At 59.0% G+C, this 27,333-nt stretch overlaps 1 protein-coding gene across 7 annotated transcripts; it reads left to right on the plus strand.

The window, feature by feature from the left end:
• Positions 1–2,904: 2,904 nt before the first annotated feature.
• ULK1 (unc-51 like autophagy activating kinase 1) lies at positions 2,905–25,868 on the plus strand. Of its 7 annotated transcripts, none has more exons than XM_027567080.1 (29): positions 2,905–3,247; positions 3,585–3,677; positions 3,760–3,801; positions 11,541–11,573; positions 11,878–11,914; positions 12,606–12,779; positions 12,857–12,930; positions 13,239–13,340; positions 14,386–14,444; positions 14,536–14,618; positions 15,063–15,113; positions 15,417–15,505; positions 16,299–16,509; positions 17,197–17,257; positions 17,464–17,553; positions 18,054–18,179; positions 18,594–18,742; positions 18,864–18,950; positions 19,747–20,015; positions 20,685–20,878; positions 21,163–21,272; positions 21,359–21,502; positions 21,938–22,131; positions 22,229–22,401; positions 22,488–22,606; positions 22,947–23,104; positions 23,369–23,404; positions 23,940–24,075; positions 24,160–25,868. In XM_027567080.1, exons 1-29 carry the CDS (start codon positions 3,137–3,139, stop codon positions 24,213–24,215), a joined length of 3,261 nt encoding a protein of 1,086 aa, XP_027422881.1. In that variant the 5' UTR covers positions 2,905–3,136; the 3' UTR covers positions 24,216–25,868. The 7 variants fall into 7 exon arrangements, with proteins under 7 accessions (XP_027422881.1, XP_027422882.1, XP_027422884.1 ...); XM_027567081.1 differs by having other exon boundaries at positions 16,314–16,509; XM_027567083.1 differs by having other exon boundaries at positions 16,356–16,509.
• Positions 25,869–27,333: the final 1,465 nt, after the last annotated feature.

The raw sequence follows: 27,333 nt of genomic DNA on the forward strand, positions 1-27,333 counted from the left end.
CAGATTCGGAATCTGCTCCAGGAAAAATACAGAGTTAGGCTCCTGCCACCCTCCAGTCACATTTTTGCCAACTGTTCAATCCATCATGGTGTCTTTATGTGAGTTTTTGTTCTTATTTGATACAGGCAGTTGATTCATTAATATCGTTACATTTTGAACAGGGAAATCACCAAGAAAAAGCACAAAGATTCAAGGAGTGCGGCCCTAAGTAGTTCACACGACACCTGTTTGCAATGTGAGCGCTGCCAACACAAAGCGGTCACCTCCCTCACTCTCATGAGGGCATGAGGGCCTCAGGAGACTCAAATGTTTTATCCGTAAAAGCATATAAGTATGGATTTGAAAGTTATAAAAAAAAAGTTAATGAATAGGCAAATTTGCAAATATGGAATCTGAATAATGAGGACTGACTTGGCACAGACCATGGTGGTCATGTCCCACAGAGGAGGGTGGCAGCCTGAGCCACTGAGCAGGGCCCAAGGCCATAGGGATCAAGCATATGTAGCCTCCCCACTTTTCCTCCCTCAAGGGCTTAGAAAACTTTTCCAGATGCATATTCCATCTCATCTGCCCCCTCCTAACTTCTACCCCATCAACTCATAAGTTAAGGGTAAAGATCTCCTTCCCAGGGTGGGTGGACTCCCTCTAGCAATCTTAGACCCTCCTGTCTGCCCTGCTCATTCTTTTCACTTTCCTGGGTTGAAATTTTACAACTCCTTCTGCAGTCATTGCTCATCTTGTTTCCCAATCCCAACCACTGAACAGCAAGGTCTTGGGCTTCCCTGGTGGCTCAGTGGTAAAGAATCCACCTGCCAATGCAGGAGACATGGGTTCCATCCTTGGTCTGGAATGATCCCACATGCCTCAGAGCAACTAAACCCATATGCCACAACTACCAACCCTGTACTTTAGAGCCCAGGATCCACAGCTACTGAACCTATGCACTGCAGCCACTGAAGCCTGAGCACCTAGAGCCCATGCTCGGCAACAGGAGAAGCCACTGCAATGAGAAGCTGTCACACCCACTGCAACTACAGAATAGGCCCCGCTCACCACGACTAGAGAAAAGCCTACATGAAGCAACGAAGACCCAGCACAGCCAAAAATAAAATAAATAAATAAAATTATATATTTTTAAAAAGGAAGGCCTTGAAGGAGGGGATTCTCTCTTTTTGTCCTGTGGCGACTCCTGGCATTAAATAGTCATTGAATGAAGTTGGGGGATGGATGAGGAGATAAGGGCAGGCTATGGCTGACCCGTAGAACTGCAATACCTGGTCCTTGGAAAACAAAGATGACCTATTGTCCAGCTCTGATAGCCTCTGGCCCCAGTCCAGGGTAGACAGCTCGCATGTCCTGAGGCTTGGAGTGGGGTTTCTCCTTGAGTGGCCTGGGAGCCTGCCCCTCAGAACTGCATCCCCACAGGCTGATGCAACCATCCAGGGCTATTACTGAAGATTGGGAGTGGCAGCAGAAATTGTTGAAGATTCTGCATTTCCAAAAGCAATACTTGAAGGTGATAAGAGCAATTCACACTGTACTCAAGGCATAAGGTGAAAAGGACTTACTCTTCCCAAAGCAACTGCTGTTAAAAGTTTCTCCTGTGAGAATCCAGACTCTTGTCGGCTGTGTGACTTTTGAGCCTACTACCTAACTTCTCTGGGCCTTAAATGTTCTCATCTGTAAAACAGGGATTTAATAGTAAGCACCTCATGGAATCGCTGTGAAGAATAAATGTATTAATATATAAAAAGACAATAGCCTGGCATATGGTAACCAATAGTTAGCTGTTATAAATTATACAATGTACTGTATATACATACATATAGTTCTAAGTACCCTATAACTGTAGGTGCTCAGTCACTTTCATGTCTGACTCTGTGTGACCCCGTGGAGTATAGCCAGTCAGGCTCCTCTGGCCAAGGAGTTTTCCAGGCAAGAATATTGGAGCAGGTAGCCATTTCCTATTCCAGGGGATCTCCCGGCCAAGGGATGGAACTTGCATCTCTTTCATCTTCTGCACTGGCAGGCGGATTCTTTACCACTGTCCCACCTAGAAAGCCCTCTATATATGTATACAAATATATGTATACATTTGTAGGTATTGTATACACATCTCCTTCTCCAGTGACTTTCTAAAATGACAGTGACCAGTTCATTGTTCGAAATCTTGCTTTCATTGAATTACATACTTTGGAGCACTTTTTTTTTTTTTTTTTTGCCAAGATCCATAGTATGTGGAATCTTCCCCAAGAAGGGATTAAACCCCTGTAGCGGAAGGGTAGAGTCTTAACCACTGAACCACCAGGGAAGTCCTGGAGCACTTTTTATCTGACCACTTCTGCCTTTAAGAATCTGCTGTGTATTATTCCATAGAAAAGATGCATCAGAATTGACCTAACCTTTAGGACTTCTGGGCTATTTCTTCGGTTTGGTGCAGTTTTGGGGAAAAGTTTTTAACTATTGAGCACAATTTTAAATGCTTAACCTGCAATGCAGTAGTTGTTTTTCGAAGAATTTATTCTATCCAATCCCCAGCCCTGGGGTACGCAGTCGCCAGGTATTAATGGCGACTATGGCAAATGTGCACCGCTAGGGTGCACAGACAAAGGACGTAGTGCAAGGCAGCTGGAGGAGAACTGGCTGGAGGACCAACCTTGGCCTATGACCAGGCTTGTAGCTCCCATGCCATTACCAAGGGGGAGGGCCCGTTATTGTCCCCGCCTAACCATCCGATAGGTCCCGCCCCTAATAGGACCCGCCCACTATGGCCCCGCCCCACAACCGGCGCCACCACCTACTAAGCGCGGCCACTGGCCAGGCCCCGCCCCTCCCAGGCCAGGCACGCACCAGTCCCCGCCCCTTCCTGGGTAGACCCGCCCCCAGGCTCCGCCCCACCCGGCGCTCAATGCGCTTGCGCGGGCGTCTCAGGCTCCGGGCCCCGGCGGCAGCGGCTCTTTTGTTTCCCCGCCGGAGCCCGAGTCGGATCCGAAGCTAGGGTCCGAGCCCGGGTCAAGATCGGATTGGAGTCGAATCGCGTCCGCATCCCGGGCTGCCCGATGGGGTGCGCCCCCTGCCTACCGCCCCCGGTCTGTGCCGTCGCCTGAGCCCCGGCCTGCCTGGCCCCGTCCGCGCCATGGAGCCCGGCCGCGGCGGCCTGGAGGCCGTGGGCAAGTTCGAGTTCTCGCGCAAGGACCTGATTGGGCACGGCGCTTTCGCCGTGGTCTTCAAGGGGCGCCACCGCGAGGTGAGGGGCAGGCGAGCCCGGGCAGAGCCCTGGCGAGGGCGGCCCCCCCGCCCCGGGGGCCCCCCACATTCCGCTCCAGGGACCCCCTTATCCTTACCGCTGGGCACCCCCCGTCCCCACCTCCACATCCCGGAGACCTCTTCATCCCGCCGGGGGCCCCACATGTACATAGCCAGGCGTCCCCTCATCTCCACCCCACAGCCCCGGGACCATATCCCTCATACACTCCTGACCGGTCATCTCCAGGGACCTGCCAGGTGCTTACCTGGCTTGGGCAAGGCCTTCAAGGGGTTGCCAGGTTCTCGGCACTTGAGGGACACTCACGCTTCGTTTTCAGAAACACGACCTGGAGGTCGCCGTCAAGTGCATTAATAAGAAGAATCTCGCCAAGTCTCAGACTCTCCTAGGGAAGGAAATAAAAATCCTCAAGGTGAGCCGACACCAGAAGCCAGAGGGGCGAGGGTGGTGGGTGAGTCCACCTCACTCACCGGCAACTTGGCTTTCTGTCCTAGGAATTGAAACATGAAAACATCGTGGCTTTGTACGACTTTCAGGTAAGGCTTGGGGCTGTGGTTGTGGTGGGGAGGGGTTGTGCTCTCCCCAGGCTGGCCCCAGCTTAGCTTCAGGCCCTGGTGGCTCCCGTTCCCAGGCCAGCTAACTGCTGGAGACCCCGTTAGGAGTAGATTGTTCTAGGCCAGCATCTCGTGTTGGGGGAAGGAGCTGGGCACCCCTATGTGTTGGATGGGTGTTGGAGGCCTGATGGGACCTTGGAGACCCCACCCTCAGTCCAGTTCTTGTGTCTGGGCTTCCTCTGGGCATGTTAGGAGAGCTCCCACCTTCCCCGGCACCCCAATTGCCACGGGCACCAGCACTCTTCCACGGAGGGAGGTCTGGCTACTGTGTGGCCCTCCAGAGGTGTCGGACCCAGTGGTCCCGAAGGTGAGTCCTGTCCCCAGCCCAGGCCCAGGGTTATCCTGCCGGCCTGGACCACCTGTCTGGGCCGACCGATTGTTTGTTGACATTACTCCAGTGGCCTGGCATTGGCCAGTGTCTCCCTGCGTCAGACTGGGGGAGGGGAGGAGCCAAGGGAGATTCCTTCTTGCTGGCAGTTGGGGCCAGCCACCCAGGCAGGAGGCAGGAGGGAGGCGGGCACCCAGCTGATGAGGCCACCCCAGGCCTAGCTGGCCCAGAAAGCTGAGGCCAGCTTCCCTCAGTGCCCCTGGCCTGTGGGCCTGGCGGTGGGGCCCAGCCTTGGCCCGGGTCTGAGACCCTGGAGACCCAGTTTGGGACCGAGGAACCTGAGGCAGCAAATCTGAGGGCCAAAGTGCTGACTAATGGTTTTGAAACCTGTTTACTGAGGCCACGGGACCAGCCCCTGGCTGAGGGGAAGTTCCCAGCCCGACTGTGTTTTGGTGGCCTCCTCCCTCCTGCCCTGTCCTCTCCCTCCCCCTTCAGAGCTGGGCTGTGGCCTTGGGTGCTGTGGCATGACATGAGGTGACTTGGGGAGGGCCCACATCCAATGTGACAGCGAGAGCGGGTGCCTGGAAGCTGTGTCCTGGGGCTAAGAGGGCGGCCCCCTGTCTCCTCCTCTTCTTCCTCCTCTCCCACTCTTCCCTACCCGCCCCCGCTTCAGACACACACATATATACACACTTCTCTCCCTTCTTCCCATCCTGGCTGGGCCACACACCTGGTTGTGGGCAGTGCCACTTCCTCCAGGGCTGGCAATGCTATGGCTTCCCCTGTGTGGAGGAAGTGCTTAAGGGCCAGCCAGCCTCTCATTTCCAGGCTCCTCACCTGGGGCTCTGTGCTTTCAGCCCTCGGAGTGTAAGGTGGTTCCCCAAGTCCTTAGACACCAGTCTGAAACATGCTTTGTTTAGTTGCTAAGTCGTATCCAACTCTTGTGATCATATGGACTGTAGCCCGCCAGGTTGCATGTCCATGGTATTTCCCAGGCAAGAATACTGGAGTGGGTTGCCATTACCTTCTCCACTGAGACACCCATGGGACCCAGGAAATCATGGCTTTAAAAAACAATTAATGATTTGACTTAAAAATGAAGAAGCAGTACAAAAGGGGTGTGGAAAAAGGTGACTCTACCACCCCTGTCCCAATGAGCCCCATCTCCCCCAGAGGGTCTCTCTGGGATCAGGATACATCCTCACGGACCTTTTTGCTGCCACACCATCCACTGTTCTTCTATGGTATTTTTTGCTTAAGTGTGTGTTTTGGAGAAAGTCTATGTCACTCCACATTAACTGTCTCAGTCCTGAGGTGAGAAATGACACCCCCTCTCCTTCCAGGAGAATTATCCCCCATTCCTTCTGCAAGATTCAGAGCCCAGGCTCTGAAGCTAGGTGACCTAGTTCCAGTCCTGGTTCTGCCACTTAAACTAGCTGTGTGTCCTTGGACCAATATCTTAATTTCTCTGTGCCTCCATCTCTTTCTCTGTAAAACAGAGTCTGGAGTTGTTTGGTTGAAACTGTGTGTCTTAGTGTTGTTAATGATCGTGGCTGTGGGTATTATTTGCAGCTGTGGGCGTTCATGGCCCCATATTCCACAGTTGACCTCACCAATCCGCCGCTGATGGAACATGGGGTTATTCTGGGATTCTGACATGTCAGCAGTGTGGTGGTGACTCTCCTTGATTCACCTTTGCCATGTGTATGTGTCTGCAGGGTGGATTCCTAGAAGTAAGAGGATGCGTATTTTAGTTGGGAACAGTTGCCAGATTGTGGTCCATTGAGGATGGACCGTGGACACAGCAGTGCTACCTGTGAGAGGGCCTGTCTCCCCTCATCGTTGCCAGGAGATCTGTTATCAGAGTTTCATCTTGGCCACTCTGAGTGGTGGAAAATGGTGTCTCGTATGGTTTTGGTTTTCACTTTTGAGTGAGGCTCAGCATCTCTCCTTGTGCACAGGAACACTAGGAATGCCTCCTGCCCAGGGATGTATTCCTGTAGGTCTTGTGATTCCCAAGGCTGGACAGCATGGTGTTGAATGGCATGGGCCCTGTGCCATACTGCCTTTCTGGGCCCAGCTCCCCCATTTACTTACCTGTGTGACCTTGGGCAAACTACTCAGCCTCCTGCTGCCTCTCTGTTACCCAGAAAATTGGAGATTTTAACAGTACACCTGTGTCGTAGGGTGGTGTGGTGACAACTTGAGTCTATATATATCAAGCGCTTAGACCTGTGCGTGCTAAGTTGCTTCCAGTCATGTCCAGCTCTTTGCAACCCTAGGGACTGTAGGCTGCCAGGCTCCTCTGTCATGGGATTCTCCAGGGAAGAATACTGGAGTGGGTTGTCATGCCCTCCTCCCTGGGATCTTACCAACCCAGGGATCGAACCCAAGTCTCTCATGTCTCCTATACTGGCAGGTGGGTTCTTTACCACCAGTACTACCTGGGAAGCCTGGTTAGACCTGTACTTGGTACTTAATAAGAGCTATATAAATATCGTTGATTTGTAGGAACTCTTTATATATTGGAACTGTTTATATATTAAGGAAAGCCCTTCTGTGATAGTTTACAAATATTCCCTCAGGTTGCCTCTTGTCTTTTGAGGTGGTTTTGTTTTGGGGCCATATGGAATAGTGACTGTTGTCAGGCCAGGCTGATGTGGGTGGGTAGGTGGTAGGTAGGCACCCGGCAGGGGCCGGGGGTGGGGTGGCGGATGGGGGTGGTGCTCTGTCCTGAGGCCTGCAGACTTGTGGGGAGGCACCTGGAGCCCTGGCCTTTCCTTGAGGGGTAGAGGGTTGGGCCCTCGGTCTTAACGCTAGCCTGCTGTGTGGTGTCCAGATGTGCTCTTTCTGGGGAGAGCGGCCATCCTAGGAATCTGGGGACCAGCCCTGCCCAGCGTGCCCCGGGAGGAGGGCCTTCCTGAGGCCTGCATGCCGTCTGGCTGGTTCCCACAGCTGGATGACTCACTCTCGCCAGCCTGGCCGACAGAGCCAGCCTCTTGTGACTTAGGGCTGGTGGACACCTTGTCGGGGGTGGCGGGGGGTTGGTCTGCCTCTCTGTGGGAACTTTGAGGACGGTGGCAGCCCTTGGCCTTGCTTTTTTCAGAGCCCCGGCTCAGTAGTAAGTGGACTATGCCGTCCCAGGGAGGACCGTGTCGATTCTGTGTTTTCCATTCTGGAAGTGTCCTTGCTTTTCCCGAACCAGGGGCAGGCCCGGCATGCGGGAAGAAGGGGGCTGGAGAGAGCAGCCGGCCTCCCCTTCCCCCCTCCCGGGAGCCGCAGGCACACAATAGAAGCTGAAGGAGGCTCCGTGAGGACGGAGGGTGGGCCTTCCTCCTCAGGGTGGGGCCGGGCATCCCTTCCTGTCTGGGCGCTGTCCAGGAGAGCCCAGCCTGGGGGCAGGGAGCAGCCTTGCTCCTGTGGGCGGCCGCGCTCTGGCGCTGGCTGTGGCTTTTGCCACCTTGTTGGGAGCCAAGACAGCCCACTCCCCAGGAGGTAACTAGGTCAGTGCCCGCCCACCCACCTGCCCACCAGGCCCAGCCCAGGATCACCAGACAGAGTGGGCTCGGCCCAGCCCTGGAGCTCGGATCCTATTAAGCAAAGCACCTTAGCACCCTGTGGCGGGGCAGCCTCCTACGTGCCTGGGCGCCCGTGCCAGGCTGCTCAGGACACCTGGCCCTGACACCCAGGCCAACCCCGTCCCCAGGGCCTGTGGGCACACCACAGAGAGAGAGAGGGTTCATGTCATCCTGCCTTGAAGGCCTTGCCCATTCACCTCAGGCGCACAGGTTGGGGCTCACCGCCCCCTGCCTTGGGGGCCGCACGGTGGGGTAGTCAGGACTCCGGTACCCAACCCTTTCCCTCCCTTGCCAGTTGTGTGAGAAGCAGAATTGCAGGACCTCTCTGCCCTCAAATAGGAGGACATCACTGGGGCCTGCGCAGTCCTCAGGTTGCACTGGGGGTGACTGGAGTGATGGAGGTGGTGGCCCTGCTGTGCTCCCTGCAGGACCCGGGGGCCGGGGTGGGGGGGGGCAGCGCCTCAGCCGTGTGTGTATTCTTGTGTTAATGACGTAACGGACCCCTGAGGACAAGAATACAGCTGGTAGTGCTCATCTGCCTACCTTCTCTCGCTCTGGGATCACTGCAGACCCAGGAGGCAGTCAGGTGTCTGGACTGACCCCTAAGGAGGAGGCCTGCCCTCTGGAGCCCACTTGGTCCCCACTTCCTGGGGGAGTTTGTGAAGACCAAGTTTAGCTCATGAGGAAACAGGCCGAGGCAGAACCTTTTCAGGCTCCGGGTGGGCAGCAGGCTGCCAGGGGCTGACCAGCTGTGCCCTCGAGGCCGCACTGACTTCTCTTCCCCCAGGGGGCCCAGAGAGTCGTCTTCTTCAGGGAAAGGTGGGTGGTGGGGGATGCCCAGCGAGGCCTCAGGTGGCAGGAGGGCCTGGGCACACAGCCTCCTTGGAAGAGTGTTCCACCGGGGGCCCTGCAGGCCTCTCGCTGGGGCTCTTGTCATTGGACCTGGCATGAGGGGTGGCGGGGCCTTGGGCACGTTTCCTGACCTCCTCAGGGAATGGCCAAGGCTCGTGCCAGCCGGCTGCTTTAGTGCCTTACAAGCTGATGCCACTGGCGGGGAGACAGGCCCTGGCCTAAGGGGCCCTCTGATGCTAGGCTTGAATCCCACGTGGTGAGGTTTGGTGGGTGCTACTCCCCCCGCCCCCCACCCTTGACCCTCTATGCCCAGTAGGACCTGCGGGGTTTGGGGCGAGCCCCAGGGCAGTGGGCCCTGTGGGCTGGCACAAGGGAGGGAGTGCGTCTGGCCTGGCATTTGGAAGCTCCCTGGATGGAGTAGGTACGGTGGGTATGGGGGTCCCGTGGATTCCTGGGTGCAAAACACAGCATGTTGTCATTGAGGCCACAGGGACATCCTGGTGAGGAGGTGATCATGAGGTGTGGATGCTCCCAGATTTGGGGGACGACAGGTGCATCTCCCAGCTGGCAGGCCCCTCATCCCCAAGCGGGCATGGTGGTGGCAGCGTTCCTGCCAGGCCTGGGTGACTCTGGGGACAGACACCCTGTGGGCATGGATGCTGCATCCGTCTCCTGTCCTTGTCACTCGGTCCCTGGCTCGGTGGGTGAGTTGGGGGCTTTTCTGGGAAGCAGGGGCCCTGAGTCCCCGCTCTGCTGCCCGTTTGGCTGCATGGCCCAGGTTGGGCAGAGCCTCTGGGCCACTCGAGACAAGGGTGTTCCCTGGTGGGTGAGTTTGGGAGCCTGCTCAGCATGTCCGTCCGCAGAGGTGGCCATGGTCCGGGTGACAGCAGGTGAGGGAGCAGGTGGCCTGGGTGTCACGGGGAGTGGGTGTTCTGATCTCCGGGGTTATTTCTGGGTCCTTATCTCTGGCACCTCCCTCCGCCCTCTGCTGGGTCCTCTGCTGGGAGCCTCCGACTCTGCTCCTGAGCCTCCATGTGTTTTCCTCTGTCTTGATCTCCCTCTTTCTGTCCCCCTGTCTCCCAGTGTGCCTTCCCCGCTGGCCTGGGCCCCCCTAACCAGTCCACGTGTGACCTCCTGGGACTCCTTCCTTCCCCTACCCTGAGTTATCTCTGCCCACAGCTGGCCTGGGAGGGCGGGGCCTGCAGGCAGCTCCCACGCTCTCACTCCTGGGGGGAGGGGCAGGGCCCCTGTGGACTTCTGTGGACAGAGCCTGCCCCCCTCCCGGAGGAGCCCCAGCTGGGCACTTTGGAGGCTTCTTGCATGCCTGCTGGGACACAGAGTAACCAGCCTGGGGAGGCGGGGTGGGGACATGTGGAAATGGGCTTGATCCGGGCCCCAGCCAGCTCTAAGAGGTTTCCGTGTTGACCTCATCCCTGCTCCCTGGGGTATCTCCATCCTAGACCCACAGGCCCTCTGTTGGTAGAGCCCTGGAGGCGGGGTGGAGGGGTTTTCTTGTTATAAGGCACTGACATTTACACAGAGGGTGTCACTAGTGGCTTTGTGTCACCGTTGATGTGGGTCTGAGCCCGGAACCAACCTCCTGGGGGCAGGGTGACTGGGTCAGGGTCCTCTGTCCTGCCGGGTGGGAATGGGGACATGTCTGGGACCTGAGTAGGAGTGGAAGGCGGTGGCCTGCTGCTGAGGGGTCAAGTCTATCTGGGCCTCGGGTGCCCTCCCCCAGAGGCCACTGAGATATGTCCCTCCTGCAGCCACCTCCCCCTTGGGGCTCCCCCCTTGCCTTGAGAGCTACAGGGCCAGCTCACACACTTGCCCCCTTGCAAGGCGATGGGGGGTGGGTTAGAAGTTGGAGTTCCTGGGAGTAGCATGCTGGTGAGGAATGAGGACTTGGTGGTTTTGCGGGGTGGGGGGAGGGGCGGCGGGAGGAGCTCTTCCTGGTTTCCAAGACCCTGCAACGTACTGGTGCTGAAGGGGCTTGGGGACCTTGTCCTGGCTGGCAGAGCCCCCCGCAGTTAGGGAAAGCCCCACCTGGGGAAGACTGGAGGGAGTGGTCTGCAGGAGAGCGAAGAGTTCAGGTCCACACCTGCCTGGTGGACTTGGCTCCTCCAGCCTATTTCCTCATCGGTGACCTGGGATCTCAAGGGCATCTCCCGTAGGGACACTGGTGGGGTTCCACACCAGTCCAGGCAACAGGCCCCTCAGACTTGCGGGTGTGGACCGAGCCAAGGATGCCAGTGTCTCCTTGAGGCCACGGGTGGCCAAGGGCTGAGCCGGAAGCTGGCCTGGTGCTCCTGGCTAGCAGTGGGCTGGCAGCACTGACCTGTAATCCTCTTGGCATCTTTGAGTCTGAAGGCAGGAGTGGTTGCCTTGGCCTGAGAGACAAGGCCCTCATACCCCAGTTGTGTCGTTTTTGCGGGCCTGGATCCCCCACCAGCTGGGTCCACTCGGCCACAACTCGCCACTCAATAGGACAGGAAGTCCCATCAGGACCTCAGGGCTGGAGCTGACCCTGATCCTGTTGGAGTCCTGGGGTTACCGGGGGCCCTCCCTGGAAGGTGGGGTCGTCACTCCAGCCCTGACATCTCTCCTGGGACCTCAGCTCCTTTCCCGCCTTGACAAACAGAGTGATATGATTGGCTCCTCCTCCTGTCACTCAAACTCACTTGGCCCTCAGATGTCCTTATGTCCTGGTCACTAACCAACTGTCTGAGCCCTGGTGTGACTCCCGGAGCTGCTGCCTGAGCCCAGGCAGTATGTTGAGGACAGCTGCAGAGGCCGGGCACCCAGGTCACACTGGGGCTAAGCCGGGCTTCCCAGACAGTTGCCAGACTGGGGGACAGGGCGTGCTCCCCACCACCTCTCACTGCCTCTTCTGTGTCCTGCAGGAAATGGCCAATTCCGTCTACCTGGTCATGGAGGTGAGTCCTGGCGGCTGGCTGTAAGAACCAGGAGGCTGGGCCCTCCTGTTTCTCAGGCCCCTTGTCATCTAGGGGTTAGAAGTTGTCCTCATGTCTGTGGGCTTACCAAGCCAGCAGCCCAGCGGCCACAGCAGGGGCTGAAGGGGTGGTGAGCATCCCCATTGACCTCCTTGAGAGTTGCAAGGCATGTCTACCCCAAGTGCCAGGGGAGCAGGTGTCCTGGGGTTGGGTAATGGGGAGACCTGGGCTGGGCTGCAGGGTCTCCCCTGGCAGCTGACCAAGACACGTGGCTGGTCTTTTGCAGTACTGTAACGGCGGGGATCTGGCCGACTACCTGCACAGTGAGTGGACACCCGCGGCTGAATGGGCTGTGTGCTCACCTTGACCCAGTGTGAGAGGTGGCCTGGTGTGAACAAGCTTTCTTAGGCCTAAAGGTGGTGTCGCCTGCTGGGAAGGATGGAAGGGTGACTGAAGACCTGTTAGGGTTACATGCTATGTCAAAACCACAAAGGATGGCCTTGCAGGGCAGACTTGGTCTGGAAGGGTCACTCTTAAGCTGGGCTCCATTCAGTCTGCTGGGATGTGGTGCCCTGCGGGGTGTCCCTATGGCCACTGATTGGTGGCTCTGCAGGAGACAGGCCTGTCCTGAGTGCTCTGGACTCCAGAGATCCCTGGCTATCCACAGGGGGCAGGCCTCCCCAGGGTCCTGGCAAAAGTGGGGAACTGCTCTCTCACCTGTTGGATGAGCCCTTCGCTGGTTGAAGCTGGACCTGGGGCTTCTCAAGCAGCCTCTGGCCATGGTGTTTACCCTGAGCAATAGGTGGAGGAAGCTGCTGAGAAGTGGTCCTAACCTGAGAAGGGGCAGGGTGTGCTGGGCGACACCCTGGAGCTGGAGGGCATGCTGGAGCAGCTCAGGGTCAGGTGGTGCGAAGGGTGGGTTCAGAGGCCGCAGGGAGCAGTAGGAGGAGTAGGAGGCCCCTCACTCTGGGTGCCCGGTGAGCTGCGCCCACCTGAACCCCGTCCCCTTTGCAGCCATGCGCACACTAAGCGAGGACACCATCCGGCTCTTCCTGCAGCAGATCGCGGGCGCCATGCGGCTCCTGCACAGCAAGGGCATCATCCACCGGGACCTGAAGCCCCAGAACATCCTGCTGTCCAACCCCGGCGGGCGCCGCGCCAACCCCAACAACATCCGGGTCAAGATTGGTGAGGCGGGGTGGCTGCGGCCCGGGGGCCCCAGGGGCCTCAGCCGCCCCCCCTCACACATCTCTCCTTGCCTGCAGCCGACTTCGGCTTCGCCCGGTACCTGCAGAGCAACATGATGGCAGCCACACTTTGTGGCTCCCCCATGTACATGGTAGGTGGCTACCCCCAGCCCCTGCTGCATTGCCCTGTCAAAGGGGGCCTCCATCCACACGGGAGCAGGGTCCCCTCCCGTGTCCAGAGCTGAGCCCCATCCTGTGGTCTCACCTTGGGTGGCAGCCGACATGGATATACCATTTGTTCCCCACCATGTCTATGGCGTTTGACACCTGGCTAGTGTCTGTGTGACTGGGTGGCCCCTGGCTGGTGTCTGTCCTAATTGGCTGATGCCTGGCTGGAGGCAGGCCTTGGTCAGCACAGTTCAGTGTCCATGCTCACCACACAAACTTGTACGCCCCGCAGGCCCCAGAAGTCATCATGTCCCAGCACTATGACGGGAAGGCAGACCTGTGGAGCATCGGCACCATCGTGTACCAGTGCCTGACAGGGAAGGCGCCGTTCCAGGTGAGGGCCCAGGGCAGAGGGGTCTGCTACAGGTGTGCACGTGCTCGTCTCTGCAGCCTGCCATAGTCGTGGGTCGTTAAAGTCCTGCAGCCTCCCCTCCACTTGCATGACATGATCACCCAGCTTCCCACTGTGCAGTCACTTCAGGGCTCTATCCTGCTTAGAGCCAAGGCCGGAGTCTCCACTGGTTCTGGAGCACTCCTGTGTTTGTCCATGTGTATGTCTGAACCAAGTGTCACGGCCTCCCTCCTACCCATTCCAGTGCTGAAGTGAGCCAGGACATTGATACCAGGACCCCAAACTCTGGGGTGTACCCTACATTTGGAAGGCAGTGGCCTGTCCTGCGCTGGACCCTAGAGGGCCCGTGCGTCTGAGCCCACCCCACAAACACACGCGTCCTGCAGTGACTCCATGGCCTGACCTCGCAGCTCTCCTTTGCCACCAGCTTGCCCCAGAGCCTCTGTGCCTGCCCAGTGACCTAGGCCAGCCTCCACCCCCAGCTCCCTCCACCCCTCCCTGCCTACTGTTTTCCCCATGTGGGCAAGCACAGGGCTGTCCCTGGCTGGCATGTCAGCCTTGGGAACGTTGTACCCTCGTGCCTGGAACAGTGCCTGGCACATAGCAGGGCTCAGTGAATGATTAATGAACACGCATGTGCCAGCCGTGTGTTATCAAGGGAGGCAGGGCCCACTTGTGGAGCAAACTTACTCTAGGGCCCTCTTCTGGAGCTGGCACATTGGCTACTTTTCAATTTCAAGAAGCAAACAACCAGTTGCAGCAGTTACCCAGAAGTCATCCACAGCAGGTGGGTGGAAGGCCCAGCAACCTCCTCTGGGCGCCCCCAGCCTCCGCCTTTGTGCGGTCCCCGCGATTCCACAGCCTGAGTGGGGAGAGGGGCACTCCTTCTTTGGATGCGTGGGAGGGCCCTCAGTGTTCAGGCAGGCAGGCTGGCGGCGCTGGACCGTGGATCTCTCGGGGTCAGGTGCAGAGTGGGCAGTGGCCAAGTGGAGCGGGCGCTCACTCCTCACCCCTCCCTGCCTTCCAGGCCAGCAGTCCCCAGGACCTCCGCCTCTTCTACGAGAAGAACAAGACGCTGGTCCCCACGTGAGTGCCCCTCCCCTGGCGGCAGACCCCTGCCTGCTTCCTCACTGCCCCGATCAGGCTGCCCTGTCAACGCTGTGCTCTGTGCCCCCAGCATCCCCCGGGAGACCTCAGCCCCGCTGAGACAGCTGCTCCTGGCTCTGCTTCAGCGCAACCACAAAGACCGCATGGACTTTGGTGAGTGCCGGCCGCTCGGCCCCCTACTCCTTCTGACAGGCCTGGGGGACAGGGGCCCTTCTAGCTCTCAGCCCTGCACCCCTCATCCTGCACCCCCAGCTTCCAGGGCCCCTGTGGCCACAGTGAGCGGGTTTCCCCGTTCCCACAGCTCCTTTCCCAGCTGCACAGATAGAAAAACCCCCACTTGTGCAATAGGCAGCGTTGCTGGGAACTGTCGGAAGGGTGGGTGGAGCCCAGCCTGGACCACACTGGGGGTGCCAGATGTGTTCAAGAGCTGCCAGCTGGGGCTCTGTCTCCCCCCGTGCCTGGCGTGAGGCAGCCAGGACAGGGGCCAGAGCCTGCTGGAGCTCAGGCCCACAGGAAGGGATGGTGGGGGCCCAGCCTTCACCCTGGGAGTTCTGTTGTCAGACCCTCCTGAGCCCTGCCCCAACTTTTCTCTTGCAGATGAGTTTTTCCATCACCCCTTTCTGGATGCCAGTGCCACTGTGAAGAAGTGTGAGTCCCCTGAGGGTTCTAGGACTCCTGTGCCTCCCTTCTCCCCATGGGCTTCCAACCCCACCCCCACTTCCAGCTCCCCAGTCCTGCTCCAGCCTGTAGTCCCTAGGGACCCCCAGGCCATGGAGTGGGCTTGAGCTCAGCTGACTTGGTGCAGCGGGATTGGGGAGGTGGGGGCAGGGGCCTCGCACAGGTCTTCTCCCTGGCTTCCTGGAGGGTGTGGGGTTGTCATGGGCGGGGTGGGAGTGTGCAGGGCCCGGCAACATCCCGTGCTGACATGCGCTGACCCACACCCTCCCCCAGCCCCCCCTGTGCCCGTGCCCTCGTACCCGAGCTCGGGGTCTGGCAGCAGCTCCAGCAGCAGCTCCACCTCACACCTGGCTTCCCCACCGGTGAGTCACATGCAGGGTCGGGGCTACGGGCTCCTCTCCCCTCGGCTTTGGGGCATGTAGACAGCTGCAGGAACCCTGTTGGGGCTTCTGTCCTACCCAGGCCCCCACGTTTATTTCTGCAGTGTTGTCTGGTCAGATGACACCAGACTTACACATTCTGCTTGTGGACGTGGAGCGGTAGAAGTGGGTGAAGTCCCCTTTCAGGGCCCCCTCCCCGGTTGTGTCCCGGAGGCTGACCTGATGCCCGTCAGCGAGTTCAGGACTGCATCAGCTCTGAACGTTCTTGTGCATGGGTGGACACGGACAGGGGCCCCAGGGAGGATTGTGTGCAGGGGTCCCTGTGTCCTGGGATCCGATCCTTGCAGCCCATGTTCCCAGTACAGGGGTGGGGTGAGGTCTGGCAAGGTTGTGCGCGGGGTTGGGGGTGCTGGGACTTGAGCCTCCACCTGTCCATCCGTCCGTCCTGCTAGGCAGGGACCAGGGCTGGACTGGTGGCGGAGAAAACAGCTCTTTGGTGCCCCGTCTGCTGAGCGTGGCACAGGGCTTGTGCACAGGCAGCCTTGCCCCCTTGTATATGTCCCCAGCGTGCCAGGCTGTACGACCCTTCACAGGACGGAGGGAGAAGTGGAGGGTCACCTGGAAGGGGGTCTCCCTGGAGCTTGTGGGAGTGAAGCGCCTCCTCACCCTGGGGGGCAGGTGGCTCTGTGAGATGACTGTCCTTGTGGGGAAGTCACAGGCGAGCGTGACCCGTTGGGGAGAAGATCATGCAGAGCCCTGGCCTCGTCCCCAGCAGCCCTGCTTCCCCCAGGCCCTGGGCCTGAGTCTCAGCGGGCTCCCCTCTGACCCCCAGTCCCTGGGGGAGATGCAGCAGGAGCTCCAGAAGACCCTGACCTCCCCGGCCGAGGCTGCTGGCTTCCTGCATGGCTCCCGGGACTCAGGCGGCAGCAGCAAGGACTCATCCTGCGACACCGACGACTTTGTCATGGTCCCGGCCCAGTTTCCAGGTAAGGGGCCCCCCACAGGGTGGGCAGGGGGCTCACTGCAGATGTGCCAGATACACCCCTAAGAAGGGACTTGGAAGCTCCCACCCCATATGTGGTTGGTCATTGAGTCAGAGCTGAGTCCTGCCTTTGGCCACACACAGGCCTTGTGCCCCCGAGTGTCCAGAGCGTCCAGAGCACCTGCCCATCTGTATCTGAGTTGTAGCCTATGCCCCACAACCCTTCCAAAGCCCTGTCCTGGGGTCCTCAGTTCCTCTCCTGACTCTAGATGCTGGTGCTTCTCTCGCTGGCCCTGGCCACCGTGACCAGCAGATGGGGTTGGGTGGGAGCCAGCCCTGGTGTCCAGTGGGGCACCCTGAGCCTGTCAGCTTGGCTCTGATGCAGAGGAGGGGCCTGGTACCCAGCCGAGGGCATTGCAAGGAGGACAGCAGGAGGGAAGGGGGGAACCTGAAGATCCGGGAGGAGGGGCAGACCCAGATTGGGAGGTGTGGACACCCGGCCTGAGGTTGGCTCAAGGCTGCTGGGCAGGGGAGGTACCAGGGTCTCCTTTAGAGCCCTGAGTCCAGACAGGCAAAGGGAGGTGGCAGTGTGAGTGCCAGAACAGGGACAGGAGAGTGCTGGGCCCTGCATGGCCCCCACCACCCCAGGAGGAGGTGTCTGGGTCTGGCCTGACTCATCTCCTGTCCACAGGTGACCTGGTGGCTGAGGCAGCAGGTGCCAAGCCGCCCCCAGACAGCCTGATGTGCAGTGGGTAAGCATCCCCTAGCCCCGTGCCCCTTGCCCCCTGTTCTGAGGGGAGGGCAGTGCCTGCTCTTAGGTTATCTTTCGACCCTCCGGGTCAGAGTTTGGGCAGGGCCAGGTCTCCTGTGCCCAGTGCAGGATGGGGTCCCGAGGGTGATGCCAGAGTCCGTGTGCACGTTTGTCCTGAGTGGGGACTGCCTGTTGCTCTGTCCGCAGGAGCTCGCTGGCGGCCTCCACAGGCCTGGACAGCCGTGGCCGGACCCCGTCTCCTTCCCCGCCCTGCGGCAGCTCCCTTAGCCCCTCAGGGTAAGTGGGGCAGGGGCCACCTAGGCTTCCCTTGGCATCACAGCACGCCAGCACCAAGCCGGGCCATGCAGGAAGCAGTCATGTCCAGAGGCTGGGCAGGCTGCCAGGCCCCTCATGGGTGGTCCAGCAGAAGGGAGGGTTTGTGGTGGGAAGGATGCAAGGTGGGGGCTGGGGGAACTGCCAGAGACCAGTGTCATCAGCCCCGCTCCCCGAGCTTGTAGGGCCAAGGGGGCAGGGATGCCCAGAGCCCACAGGAGCAGCCCACTCACTGTCCTCTGTCCCCTTCCTACTGGCTGGTCCCAACCAGAAGCCACCTGAGTGTAGAGTAGTGGGGAGGGAGTGCCCACAGACAGTCCCTGATACCCCCTGGAAGCAGTAGTGGCCGTGTGCGGAGACAGGGAAGCAGATGGCTGGAGTGGCCTCTGCCCCGGGATATTGGGCCTGGGGTTCAGCCCAGTGCCCCGCCTGCAGTGACCCTGACCTCTCTTTGCCCACCACAGCCGGACTGGCACGTTCTCCAGCAGCAGATGTGGGGCCTCTGTCCCCATCCCAGTCCCCACGCAGGTGCAGAACTACCAGCGCATTGAGCAGAACCTGCAGTCACCCACCCAGTACCAGACAGCGCGGTGAGTGCAGGGCCCCCCCACTGGCCAGGCTCGTTTGTGGTAAGAACCCCACTTGGGTGGTGCAGGGCCGTCTCTCAAGTGCGGTTGTGCAGGCTGCACACTGCTTAACCATCAGTGCCACCACTTGCCTCGTGGACATTCTGGCACTCTAGCTGTACGGTGACTGCTTGTGTTTATAAAACTGATGGTGATTTGTGTTAAGTTCCAAAAGAGAGTGGGAAGGGGTACTTTTCAAATTAATTCCCGGAAGCCCCTCTGAGTTGGCAGTCACCCTGGCAGGGACTGGGGACGCCCAGCTGGTTTTGGCTCCTGGCGAAGCCCATTATTTGAATGGAGGGGGACAGACACATGGCATGCTCGTGGCCCTTGCCGAGCGTGGCTGGGGACCTCACACCTCGTACTGCTTGTCCCCAGGTCCTCTGCCATCCGCAGGTCAGGCAGCACCAGTCCTTTGGGCTTTGCACGGGCCAGCCCATCACCCCCGTCCCACGCTGAGCACGGAGCCGCCCTGGCCAGGAAGCTGTCCCTGGGTGGGGGCCGGCCCTACACACCGTCTCCCCAGGGTGAGCCTATATACTGCTGGGAGACCAGCCTCTGAGTGGGACTGGGTGTCTTCACCCTGGGGCAGGGGAGGGTCTTGCTCTCCATCCCATGTTGACCCTGGCAATTTCTCTTTCCCCCAAGTCGGAACCATCCCTGAGCGGCCAGGCTGGAGTGGAGCACCCTCCCCTCAAGCATCTGAGATGCGGGGTGGCAGGTCCCCTCGTCCAGGTGGGTGCAGCCCTAGCCTGATTGATGGGTTTGAGGGTGGAGCTGGGGAGGGGCACAGGAGCTGGGCTGACCTCCCTGGGCTGGCCTGTCACTGCTTAGAACAGTGGTTGTCTTCCTGTCCACAACCATCATTTTTTTTTTAAGGTTTATTTAAGTATAATTTTCTTTCTTTATTTTTGGCTGTGCTGGCTCTTCGGGGCTGTGCAGGCTTTTCTCTGGTTGTGGCGAGCAGTTGTGCAGGCTTCTCATTGTGGTGGCTTTTGTTGCAGAACACAGGCTCTTTAGTAGTCGCAGCACACAGGCTCCGTAATTGCCAATTCCTAGGCTCCAGAGCACAGGCTGATTAATTGTGGTACATAGGCTTAGTTGCTCCGTGGCATGTGGGATCTTCCTGGATCAGGGATCAAACCCAGGTCTCCTGCTTTGGCAGGTAGATTCTTTACCATTGAGCCACCAGGGAAGCCCCATAATCATCATTTCTTATGAGTTGAAGAGAGAAAGAAAATTCCATAAGACTGTTTAACAAGCTCCAGCCTTCAGGTTATGGAGGCTGACGAGGGGGCTCAAATTCAGCCCTCACTCCTGTCATGCCGTGTGACCTTGGGCAGGTGTCTCAGTGTCTCTGTGCCTGTTTCCAGGTACGCAGTAAAGCGTGGGTGCAGTGTGGCTTGGGTGACTGTGAGGGTAAAGGGAATCCTGAGCAGAATGGGGGCCTCTATATACTATTGGTTGGTAGTGTGGGCTGGTCCAGGCGTCCACGGATGGCTGTGACTGGGCTCATCCTGTCCCCTCCCAGGCTCCTCTGCACCTGAGCACTCTCCCCACACCAGCGGGCTGGGCTACCGCCTGCACAGCGCCCCCAACCTGTCCGACCTGCATGTCGTCCGTCCCAAGCTGCCCAAGCCCCCTACGGACCCGCTGGGGGTGGCGTTTGGCCACCCACAGGCCAGCCCCCCCCAGCCCTCCCACGGACTTCAATCCTGCCGGCCCCTGCGCGGCTCGCCCAAGCTGCCTGACTTCCTGCAGCGAAACCCCCTGCCCCCTATCCTGGGCTCCCCCACCAAGGTAACAGGGCCCCAGACCTCCAGGGGGTGGGTGGGAGTGACGCTGTACTTCTCCCATGTGCCTGGGCCACTGGGCTTTCTCCCTGGTGGGATTCCCGCAGGACATGAGGGTCCCCAGAAGCCGGAGGTGGGGCCTGCATGCTCCAGCACAGCTGGGCCTGCCCTCTGCGCCCAGATCTTCTGCACCAGCTGGTAGCTGACTCCATAAATCTCCCCATTTACACGCGGAGTGCCGCGATGAAGACTGGCCCCAAAGGCACAACATTTCTTGGCCCTTGATGGGAAGTATCCTGACCCTGATCCAGGGTCCAGAGCACCAGAGAACCTAAGCTGCCGCAATGGGCAGATGATTTAGTTCAGCCCTTGCTTCAGTTTTCTGTCTGTGAAATGGGGCTAGTACCTGCAGCCACCTGATGGTGTCTGTGTGAGGGCATAGGTGCACACGTGTGTGCCCAGCATGGTACATGTCTGCATGTGTGCCTTTGCTCCAGCACAGGACGGAGTCAGCCACACACAAGTCTCACTTCTTTGCTGTGAAGACTTGGGTCAGTGAGGGTTGGGCCTTTGCGGAGGCGTGGGGCCTTGCAGATTCAGGCCAGCACTGCTGACCCTGTCAGGATGTTAGCGTTACCATGCGGGTCATCCTCAGCACCTTCCCTGCCCCTCCTAGACTGTGCCCGTGTTCGAGTTCACCAAGACCCCCAGCTCCCAGAACCTGCTGACCCTCCTGGCCCGGCAAGGCGTGGTCATGACGCCGCCACGGAACCGGACGCTCCCCGACCTCTCCGAGGCAGGGCCCTTCCAGGGGCAGCAACTGGGCCCCGGCCTGCGGCCCACCGAGGACACCAAGGGCGCCTTCGGAAGGTGAGTGTTGAGGATTCCCCCAACACTGCCTGGGGAGTTGCGGCGCGGCCTACCTGCTGTTTGCCTGCACCGCACTCCCTCCACCACCACTTCTGAGCCTCAGTTTGCACATCTGTTCAATGGGTGACAGTAACTGCCTGGAATGGGCAGGGCTGGGCACGCTGACCAGACTGTGAGGTTCCCCAGGCCCTGCCTGTGGGGTGTAGGGGGCCAGCCCTGGGAAGTGGGTAGACTGGTACCCCCAGGGCGGCTCATGGCACCTCATACCACCCTTCACCCTGCAGGTCCCTCAGCACCGGCCGCCTCACAGATCTGCTCCTTAAGGCTGCGTTTGGGACGCAGGCTCCCGACTCAGGCAGCACGGACAGCCTGCAGGAGAAGCCCATGGAGATTGGTGCGCCAGAGGGGTCGGTGGGGAGCTCTCTGGGAAGTGGGGGGCCGTGGCGGGAGGAACTTGAGCGCCTCTTCTCACTCCCCCAGCGCCCTCTGCTGGCTTCGGAGGGAACCTGCACCCAGGAGCTCGTGCTGGGGGCGCCAGCAGCCCTTCCCCCGTAGTGTTCACAGTGGGCTCGCCCCCCAGCGGGACCACGCCACCCCAGGGCCCCCGCACGACCATGTTCTCAGGTGAGGACTGTCTGGTGGCCTCAAAGCTGCAGTGAGTCAGTGGCCCACGCCGTCCTTCAGGAAGCGGGAGGGCGGTGGCTGACGGCACCAGTGCAGCAGGGGTGATACCCTGGGCACCGGGGCACCACCCCCACGCTGAGGCCCTGGGAGGGTCCCCCCGGGAGGGTCAGGGGTCTAGGGCTCAGCGCTGCCTCTGGGCGGGCACAGGTCATACAGACAGGCCTCTGCAACCCCAGCTTCTGAACTCGAGGGTCCCACCTACAGTGGACAGTGGACGGAGGCCTGGGAGTGGTGAGGCCTCCACTGTGGGCTCTACTCCCTGGAGGGAGAGCAGCCGGGTGGTGGGGACCAGACTTGTGTCTCAGAGTGGCAGAAGATTGGTGGGGAAGGGGCAGCCGTGGTAAGGGCCCCTGCTCACCAGCCCTCTCCCCACAGTGGGCTCCTCCAGCTCCCTCAGCTCGGCCGGCTCCTCCTCCGCCCGCCACCTGGCGCCCGGGGCCTACAGCGAGGCCACCCTCGAGGTCCCCGCCCCCGGCCACTGCTGCAGCTTTGCCGACCCTGTCACCGCCAACCTGGAGGGGGCCGTGACCTTCGAGGCCCCCGACCTCCCTGAGGAGACCCTGATGGAGGTGAGAGCTGGGGCTGGGATGAGGCCCAGCATGATCTCTGGGCAGGGCTGGTCACAGGGTTGTCAAGGTCCGTCGCTCAGCCGCCCCGTCTCCCCAGCAAGAGCACACGGAGATCCTGCACAGCCTGCGCTTCACGCTCGTCTTTGTCCAGCACATCCTGGAGATCGCGGCTCTGAAGGGCAGCGCCAGCGAGGCGGCCGGGGGGCCTGAGGACCAGCTGCAGGAGAGCGTGGTGGCCGACCAGATCAGCCTGCTGAGCCGCGAGTGGGGGTGGGTGTGCCCAGTGGGTGCCCAGCGGGGAGGCCGCCTGGGGCATGGGCCCCCCAGCCCCCTGACACATCCGTGCCGCCCTCCAGTTTTGCAGAGCAGCTGGTGCTTTACCTGAAGGTGGCCGAGCTCCTGTCCTCGGGCCTGCAGACCGCCATCGACCAGATCCGGGCCGGCAAGCTCTGCCTGTCGTCCACCGTGAAGCAAGGTGAGGGCGGATGGCTCGGGCTCCCAGCAGGGTCGGGGCAGGAGGCTGTGAGCTCGTGGGGAAGACAGGGAGGGTGAGGTGATGCGGGAGGCCTTTCTAAGGTTACCTGGTGCAGGCCCCACCCAGGTGGGATAACGGCCAAGGGGATGGTAAAAGGCCAGGTGCAAAGGCCCCGAAGCAGGGCCCTGTGTCTGGGGGTGGGAAGGCACAGTGTGCATTGCTGGGGCAGAATGCCTAGGAGGTGGAGTCAGAAAGCTGCCCCGGGGGTGGAGTGAGGGGCTTTTTGCCTGTTGGTCCCCACTCCTGCAGTCAGCCTGAGCTGCAAGGTCCCCTCCTGCAGTGGTGCGGAAACTGAACGAGCTGTACAAGACCAGCGTGGTGTCCTGCCAAAGCCTGAGCCTGCGGCTGCAGCGCTTCTTCCTGGACAAGCAGCGGCTCCTGGACCGCATCCAGAGCGTCACTGCCGAGAAGCTCATCTTTAGCCACGCAGTGCAGACGGTACGACCTACGGGACCCCGCGTGGGGAGGAGCTGGGAGAGCGGGCCAAGGAGTGGGCAGGGCTGTTTGATGGCCACAGCTCTGCCAGACTGCAGAGGGCGTTGCTCCACCATGCTGTCTACTCTGCCAACCAGTGATACACAGGCCCCGCTCCAGCCCCAGCAAGGAGCCCAGAGCTCACCTGAGCTTAAGCCCCACAGTGTGACTCCATCGTCCAAGTGTATCTCTGGTCACACCCCTCTCTAAACTCAGTTTCCTTACCAGGAAAACAGGGGACCTCGTTTTCAAGTCTCTTTACAGGTGAGTTGGTTTCTTCTGCAGTAGAAGAAACCTGTGCAGGCAGGCCAGCTCGGAAGACACAGCGTGAAGACAGCTGGGGGCATAGAGGGGCCCTGCTCAGTGTTCTGCCTCTGTTGCTCTCCAAGAGTGGCTTCTAAGGCAATCTCTGTTTTTTGAAAGAAGTCACTTGTAGTAAAAGCAATGTTTGAATAAACATTTGGGAAAAGTCTGCCTTCTCATCCCCAAACTCCTGGGGTGACCATTGCTAAGCTATGCCGTCGCTGGCCCACACTGATAGTGACTGGGACCAGGTCCGAGGGAGCCTTCTCCCCAGTGGCAGTGCTGACCTGGGAGCAGAGCTAGCCACCCTCGGGGTCTGATCTGCAACCCCAACTGCCTGAGGTGAGTGGGCATCTGTTTAGGCCTCATGTGACTTGGACGGTGCCCGCACCACCCTGCCCCGTCACTCATGCCCTCCAGCCTGCAGGCAGTCAGCTCCAGGTCCTCCTACCCGGTTGGGGGGCTGCCAGACCCAGCCTCCACCCTCGCCCGGCAGGTGCAGTCGGCCGCCCTGGATGAGATGTTCCACCGCCGGGAGGACTGTGTCCAGCGCTACCACAAGGCCCTGCTGCTCATGGAGGGGCTGCAGCAGATTCTCACGGACCAGGCGGACGTGGAGAACATCGCCAAGTGTCAGTGCCACTGGGCCTGGGGGAGCGGGGGGGAGCAGCTGGGCACCCGCTCACTGGGTACCCTCTCTCCCTCCCTCGCTGCAGGCAAGCTGTGCATTGAGCGGAGACTCTCGGCCCTGCTGACCGGCATCTGTGCCTGACCTCTTGGAGGCCCGGCCTGTTGTGCCGAAAGGACTGGACCTTCTCTGCAGATCCATGGGGCGGGGAGCAGTGTGCTGGCCAGGCCGAAAGAGACAAACCTGTGGCCTTGACACTGCTCGCTGGTGCTGGGGAAAGGACCTCGGCTCCCCACCCAGCGGCCAGAGCCAGGCCTCAAGCCACGTCTCCATCTCCTGGGCTCCTCGGCCATGGACTTCAGGGCGGTGGAGGGCCCCACCCAGAACCTCAGCACAGGCCAGTCCCTTGGCCTGGCTGACAGGCAGAACTCCTAGCCCAGCCAGCGATCTGAACTTCTCTCTCGGCTGCCTCGATGGCAGGTGGGGATGCGTGGGCATCCCCCGACCCCACCTAGACCCCAGGGCTGTCATGCTGAAGACAGAGGTCCTGAGACCATGATGCCCACTCAAGCCAAAGCCGCCAGGCCTGCCCAGTGGATCCACCCAGGAAAAGGTGTATCCTCCTGGCTCCCTCCTCTGCCCTTCCCCGAGACCACCACCCAGCTTTGTGAATCACCCAGCACTTTATGCAGGCGGACTGGACCCGGGGCTGCCACTCGGTCCCGGCTGTTGCACTATGAGGCGTGTGTGCACACCCGTATTCTCGTGTACGTGTATAAACAGCCCCACGAGCACATGTGCTATGCCCGCCACCCGGGACCCTCTTCGGGAAACAGCCGTCTTATTTAAATGTTCTTTTAGGGACGGACAGTACGAAGCACCGAGCTTCCAAAACCCAGCACAGACGTTGCAGTCTTTCACATTTTTCTCCTAAAACGTGTCTTATTTTCTGTAACTCTTTTTTTTTTTTTTTAAGAAAACTCATACGAGTTGATGTTTTGTTTTGAAAGGGTGGGAGCAGGGCAGGGACGGCCTCGGCAGCAATGCCGAGACCTGGGGGGGTCTATGGTGCTGGGCGCGTGCGGTCTGCGCTTAGCTGTCTGCCCTACCCTCGCCCTCGTTTCCTGCCTGAAGATGGTGGGCAGGTGATGACCGTATTTGTGCAAAAGCCTCCCAGTCCAGCTTTCACAGTAGGTTTTAACATTAAGTCACCCCACACACACCCAGGTCCTGGCCATATTTGGGGGGTTGGCGGAAAAGCCCTCCTCTAGGCCCTAGGGTGCCCTTCCTTGATCTGCCAGCCCTGCCCAACTTCTCTCAAACCTGTTCACAAGGATGCAGAGGGGGCCCCAGTCCATCACCCACAGCTTTGAGGTCTCACCCCAGGCCTAGGTGAAGACCCTCATTTTTTCTCTCGGTGATACTTGAAATCTTGCCTCCATGCTTGGACCTAAAAGCAAGCAGGCCTGGGACCCCTTTCTGTCTCATCACCAGTGACTTGAGTTTCTCCTCCAATGCAGAATGTGTTCGTATTTATTGCTTTATGATCTGCTGGAATCAGGGCCACTGGGAGGCCAGCGCCATGGGAGTAGCCACTCGCAGCTCTGTTCGCTGTCAGCCTCCCAGGGCACAGGGTGCGTGCTGCCAGCCCGTCCTGTTCTCCATGACACAGCTCTCCTCTCAATCTACCTTAAGAGACGTTTCGTGTGATCCCCACCCCCACACACACACCATTATGTTAAATTGTGTAATATCAATTTAAGGAAATAAACATCTGGATTTGTTGAGCTGCTGTTACTGATGGTTTGTCACTGTCTTGTTCTGTCACCTCCTTTCTTGGCCCCCCTATCCCCATGTTCAGCAGCATCACCTGGCGACTGGGGATCAGGCTCAAGGCAAGGCTGAGGAGCTCAGTCTTCTGGGGGTTCACCAGCCGCCAAACCGTAACAGCAGCCACAGCATTTCCATCCCAGGAGGGTCCCCCGCTCCACATCGGTGTGGGTGTGAGAGGCTGTGGTTTTGATTTGCACTATCCTCATGGTTAGTGACCCCAAGTGTCTTCTCACAGGTTTGTCAGCAATTTCTACATCTTTTCTATTTTAAGTTCCTTACCCATCCTTGAATTGGATGGTTTCTCTATTGTTGAGTGGTAAGGTTTGCATTTTTAGACTACATATTGTTTCAATAGGTTAAAAATAATTCATTAAGTTACCAAAGAGGCTAACCACAATGTGAGACGAAAGTTCCTGGAAAGGTAGCGTTAAGAGGAAGTGGAAGGTGGGGCCCCAAAAGGTCGGGTCCCAGCAGGGCTGCTCCAGTCTGGCTTCCTGGAGCGCGTGCTCCCTCCTCTGTAGACAGGAAGGGTCGTGCTGGCAGAGAGGCAGCCCCTTCCGTTCTGTGGGGCTCCCCCGTATGTTACAAACGCCAAAAGAGCATTAAGACAACCATGGCGTTTTGTTGTCACTTTAATAAACTTCATTTCAGCAGTTTCAGGTTCACAGAAACATTGTGCAGGAAGTACAGAGAACTCGCACATACTTCTCCCTCTCCTGCTTTGCCCCCTTCACTGCCCCATTAATAACTTGCACCGGTGGGATTCATCTGTTAACCATTGTTGAACCGGCACCAACACGTCATCACCCAGAGTCCACGGTTTATGTTGTGATTCGCTCTCGGTGCACATGCTGTGGGTTTGGACACGTGTAAAGTGATGTACCATTTCAGTATCATTTCACTGCCCTTGTTCATTCCACCAATGTCAATCCCTGTCCCTTTACTGTCTCCATAATTTTGCCTCTTCCAGAATGCTGGAATCATACAGTGTGCAGTTAATTCAGAGTGGCTTCTTCATGTCTTTTCATGGCTTGATGGCTCATTTCTTTTCAGTGCTGAATGATACCGTCTAGAGGTACCAAGTTTATTTATCTGTTCACCTACCAAAGGATGTCCTCTGGCTTCTCAGTGTCAGTATTTATAGGTGAAGCTGCTATAAATATCCCTGTGCAGGAGCCTGACAGTAAAGAGGGCCCAGGAGAATTGGCTAGGCCTGGGGGTGCAGCAAGCACACAGGAGGGACTGGCTTTCTTTCTGTAGACCTTGCATTGCACGTTCCTGGCATGCTCACAGGGACCCTCAGCCAGGAGGCCCAACTCAGGGGCCTGTCCCACTTCAAACTGTCCCCTGGGCACCTATCCCAACCTCACAGGCTTCAATGTGTACTCTGACATAGGTCAGAGATGGCGAGATCAGAGCTGCTGGCATC

Source organism: Bos indicus x Bos taurus, chromosome 17, assembly GCF_003369695.1.
Source record: "Bos indicus x Bos taurus breed Angus x Brahman F1 hybrid chromosome 17, Bos_hybrid_MaternalHap_v2.0, whole genome shotgun sequence".
NCBI classification, from domain to species: Eukaryota; Metazoa; Chordata; class Mammalia; order Artiodactyla; family Bovidae; genus Bos; species Bos indicus x Bos taurus.

Excerpts from the sequence above, each read along its gene's own strand:
- ULK1 (XM_027567080.1), top strand. The coding sequence starts at position 3,137 with ATGGAGCCCGGCCGCGGCGGCCTGGAGGCCGTGGGCAAGTTCGAGTTC. Across the intron at positions 13,341-14,385 it reads CAGGGAAGGCGCCGTTCCAG|GCCAGCAGTCCCCAGGACCT; the intron begins GTGAGGGCCCAG and ends CCTGCCTTCCAG. Across the intron at positions 18,180-18,593 it reads ACCCAGTACCAGACAGCGCG|GTCCTCTGCCATCCGCAGGT; the intron begins GTGAGTGCAGGG and ends GCTTGTCCCCAG.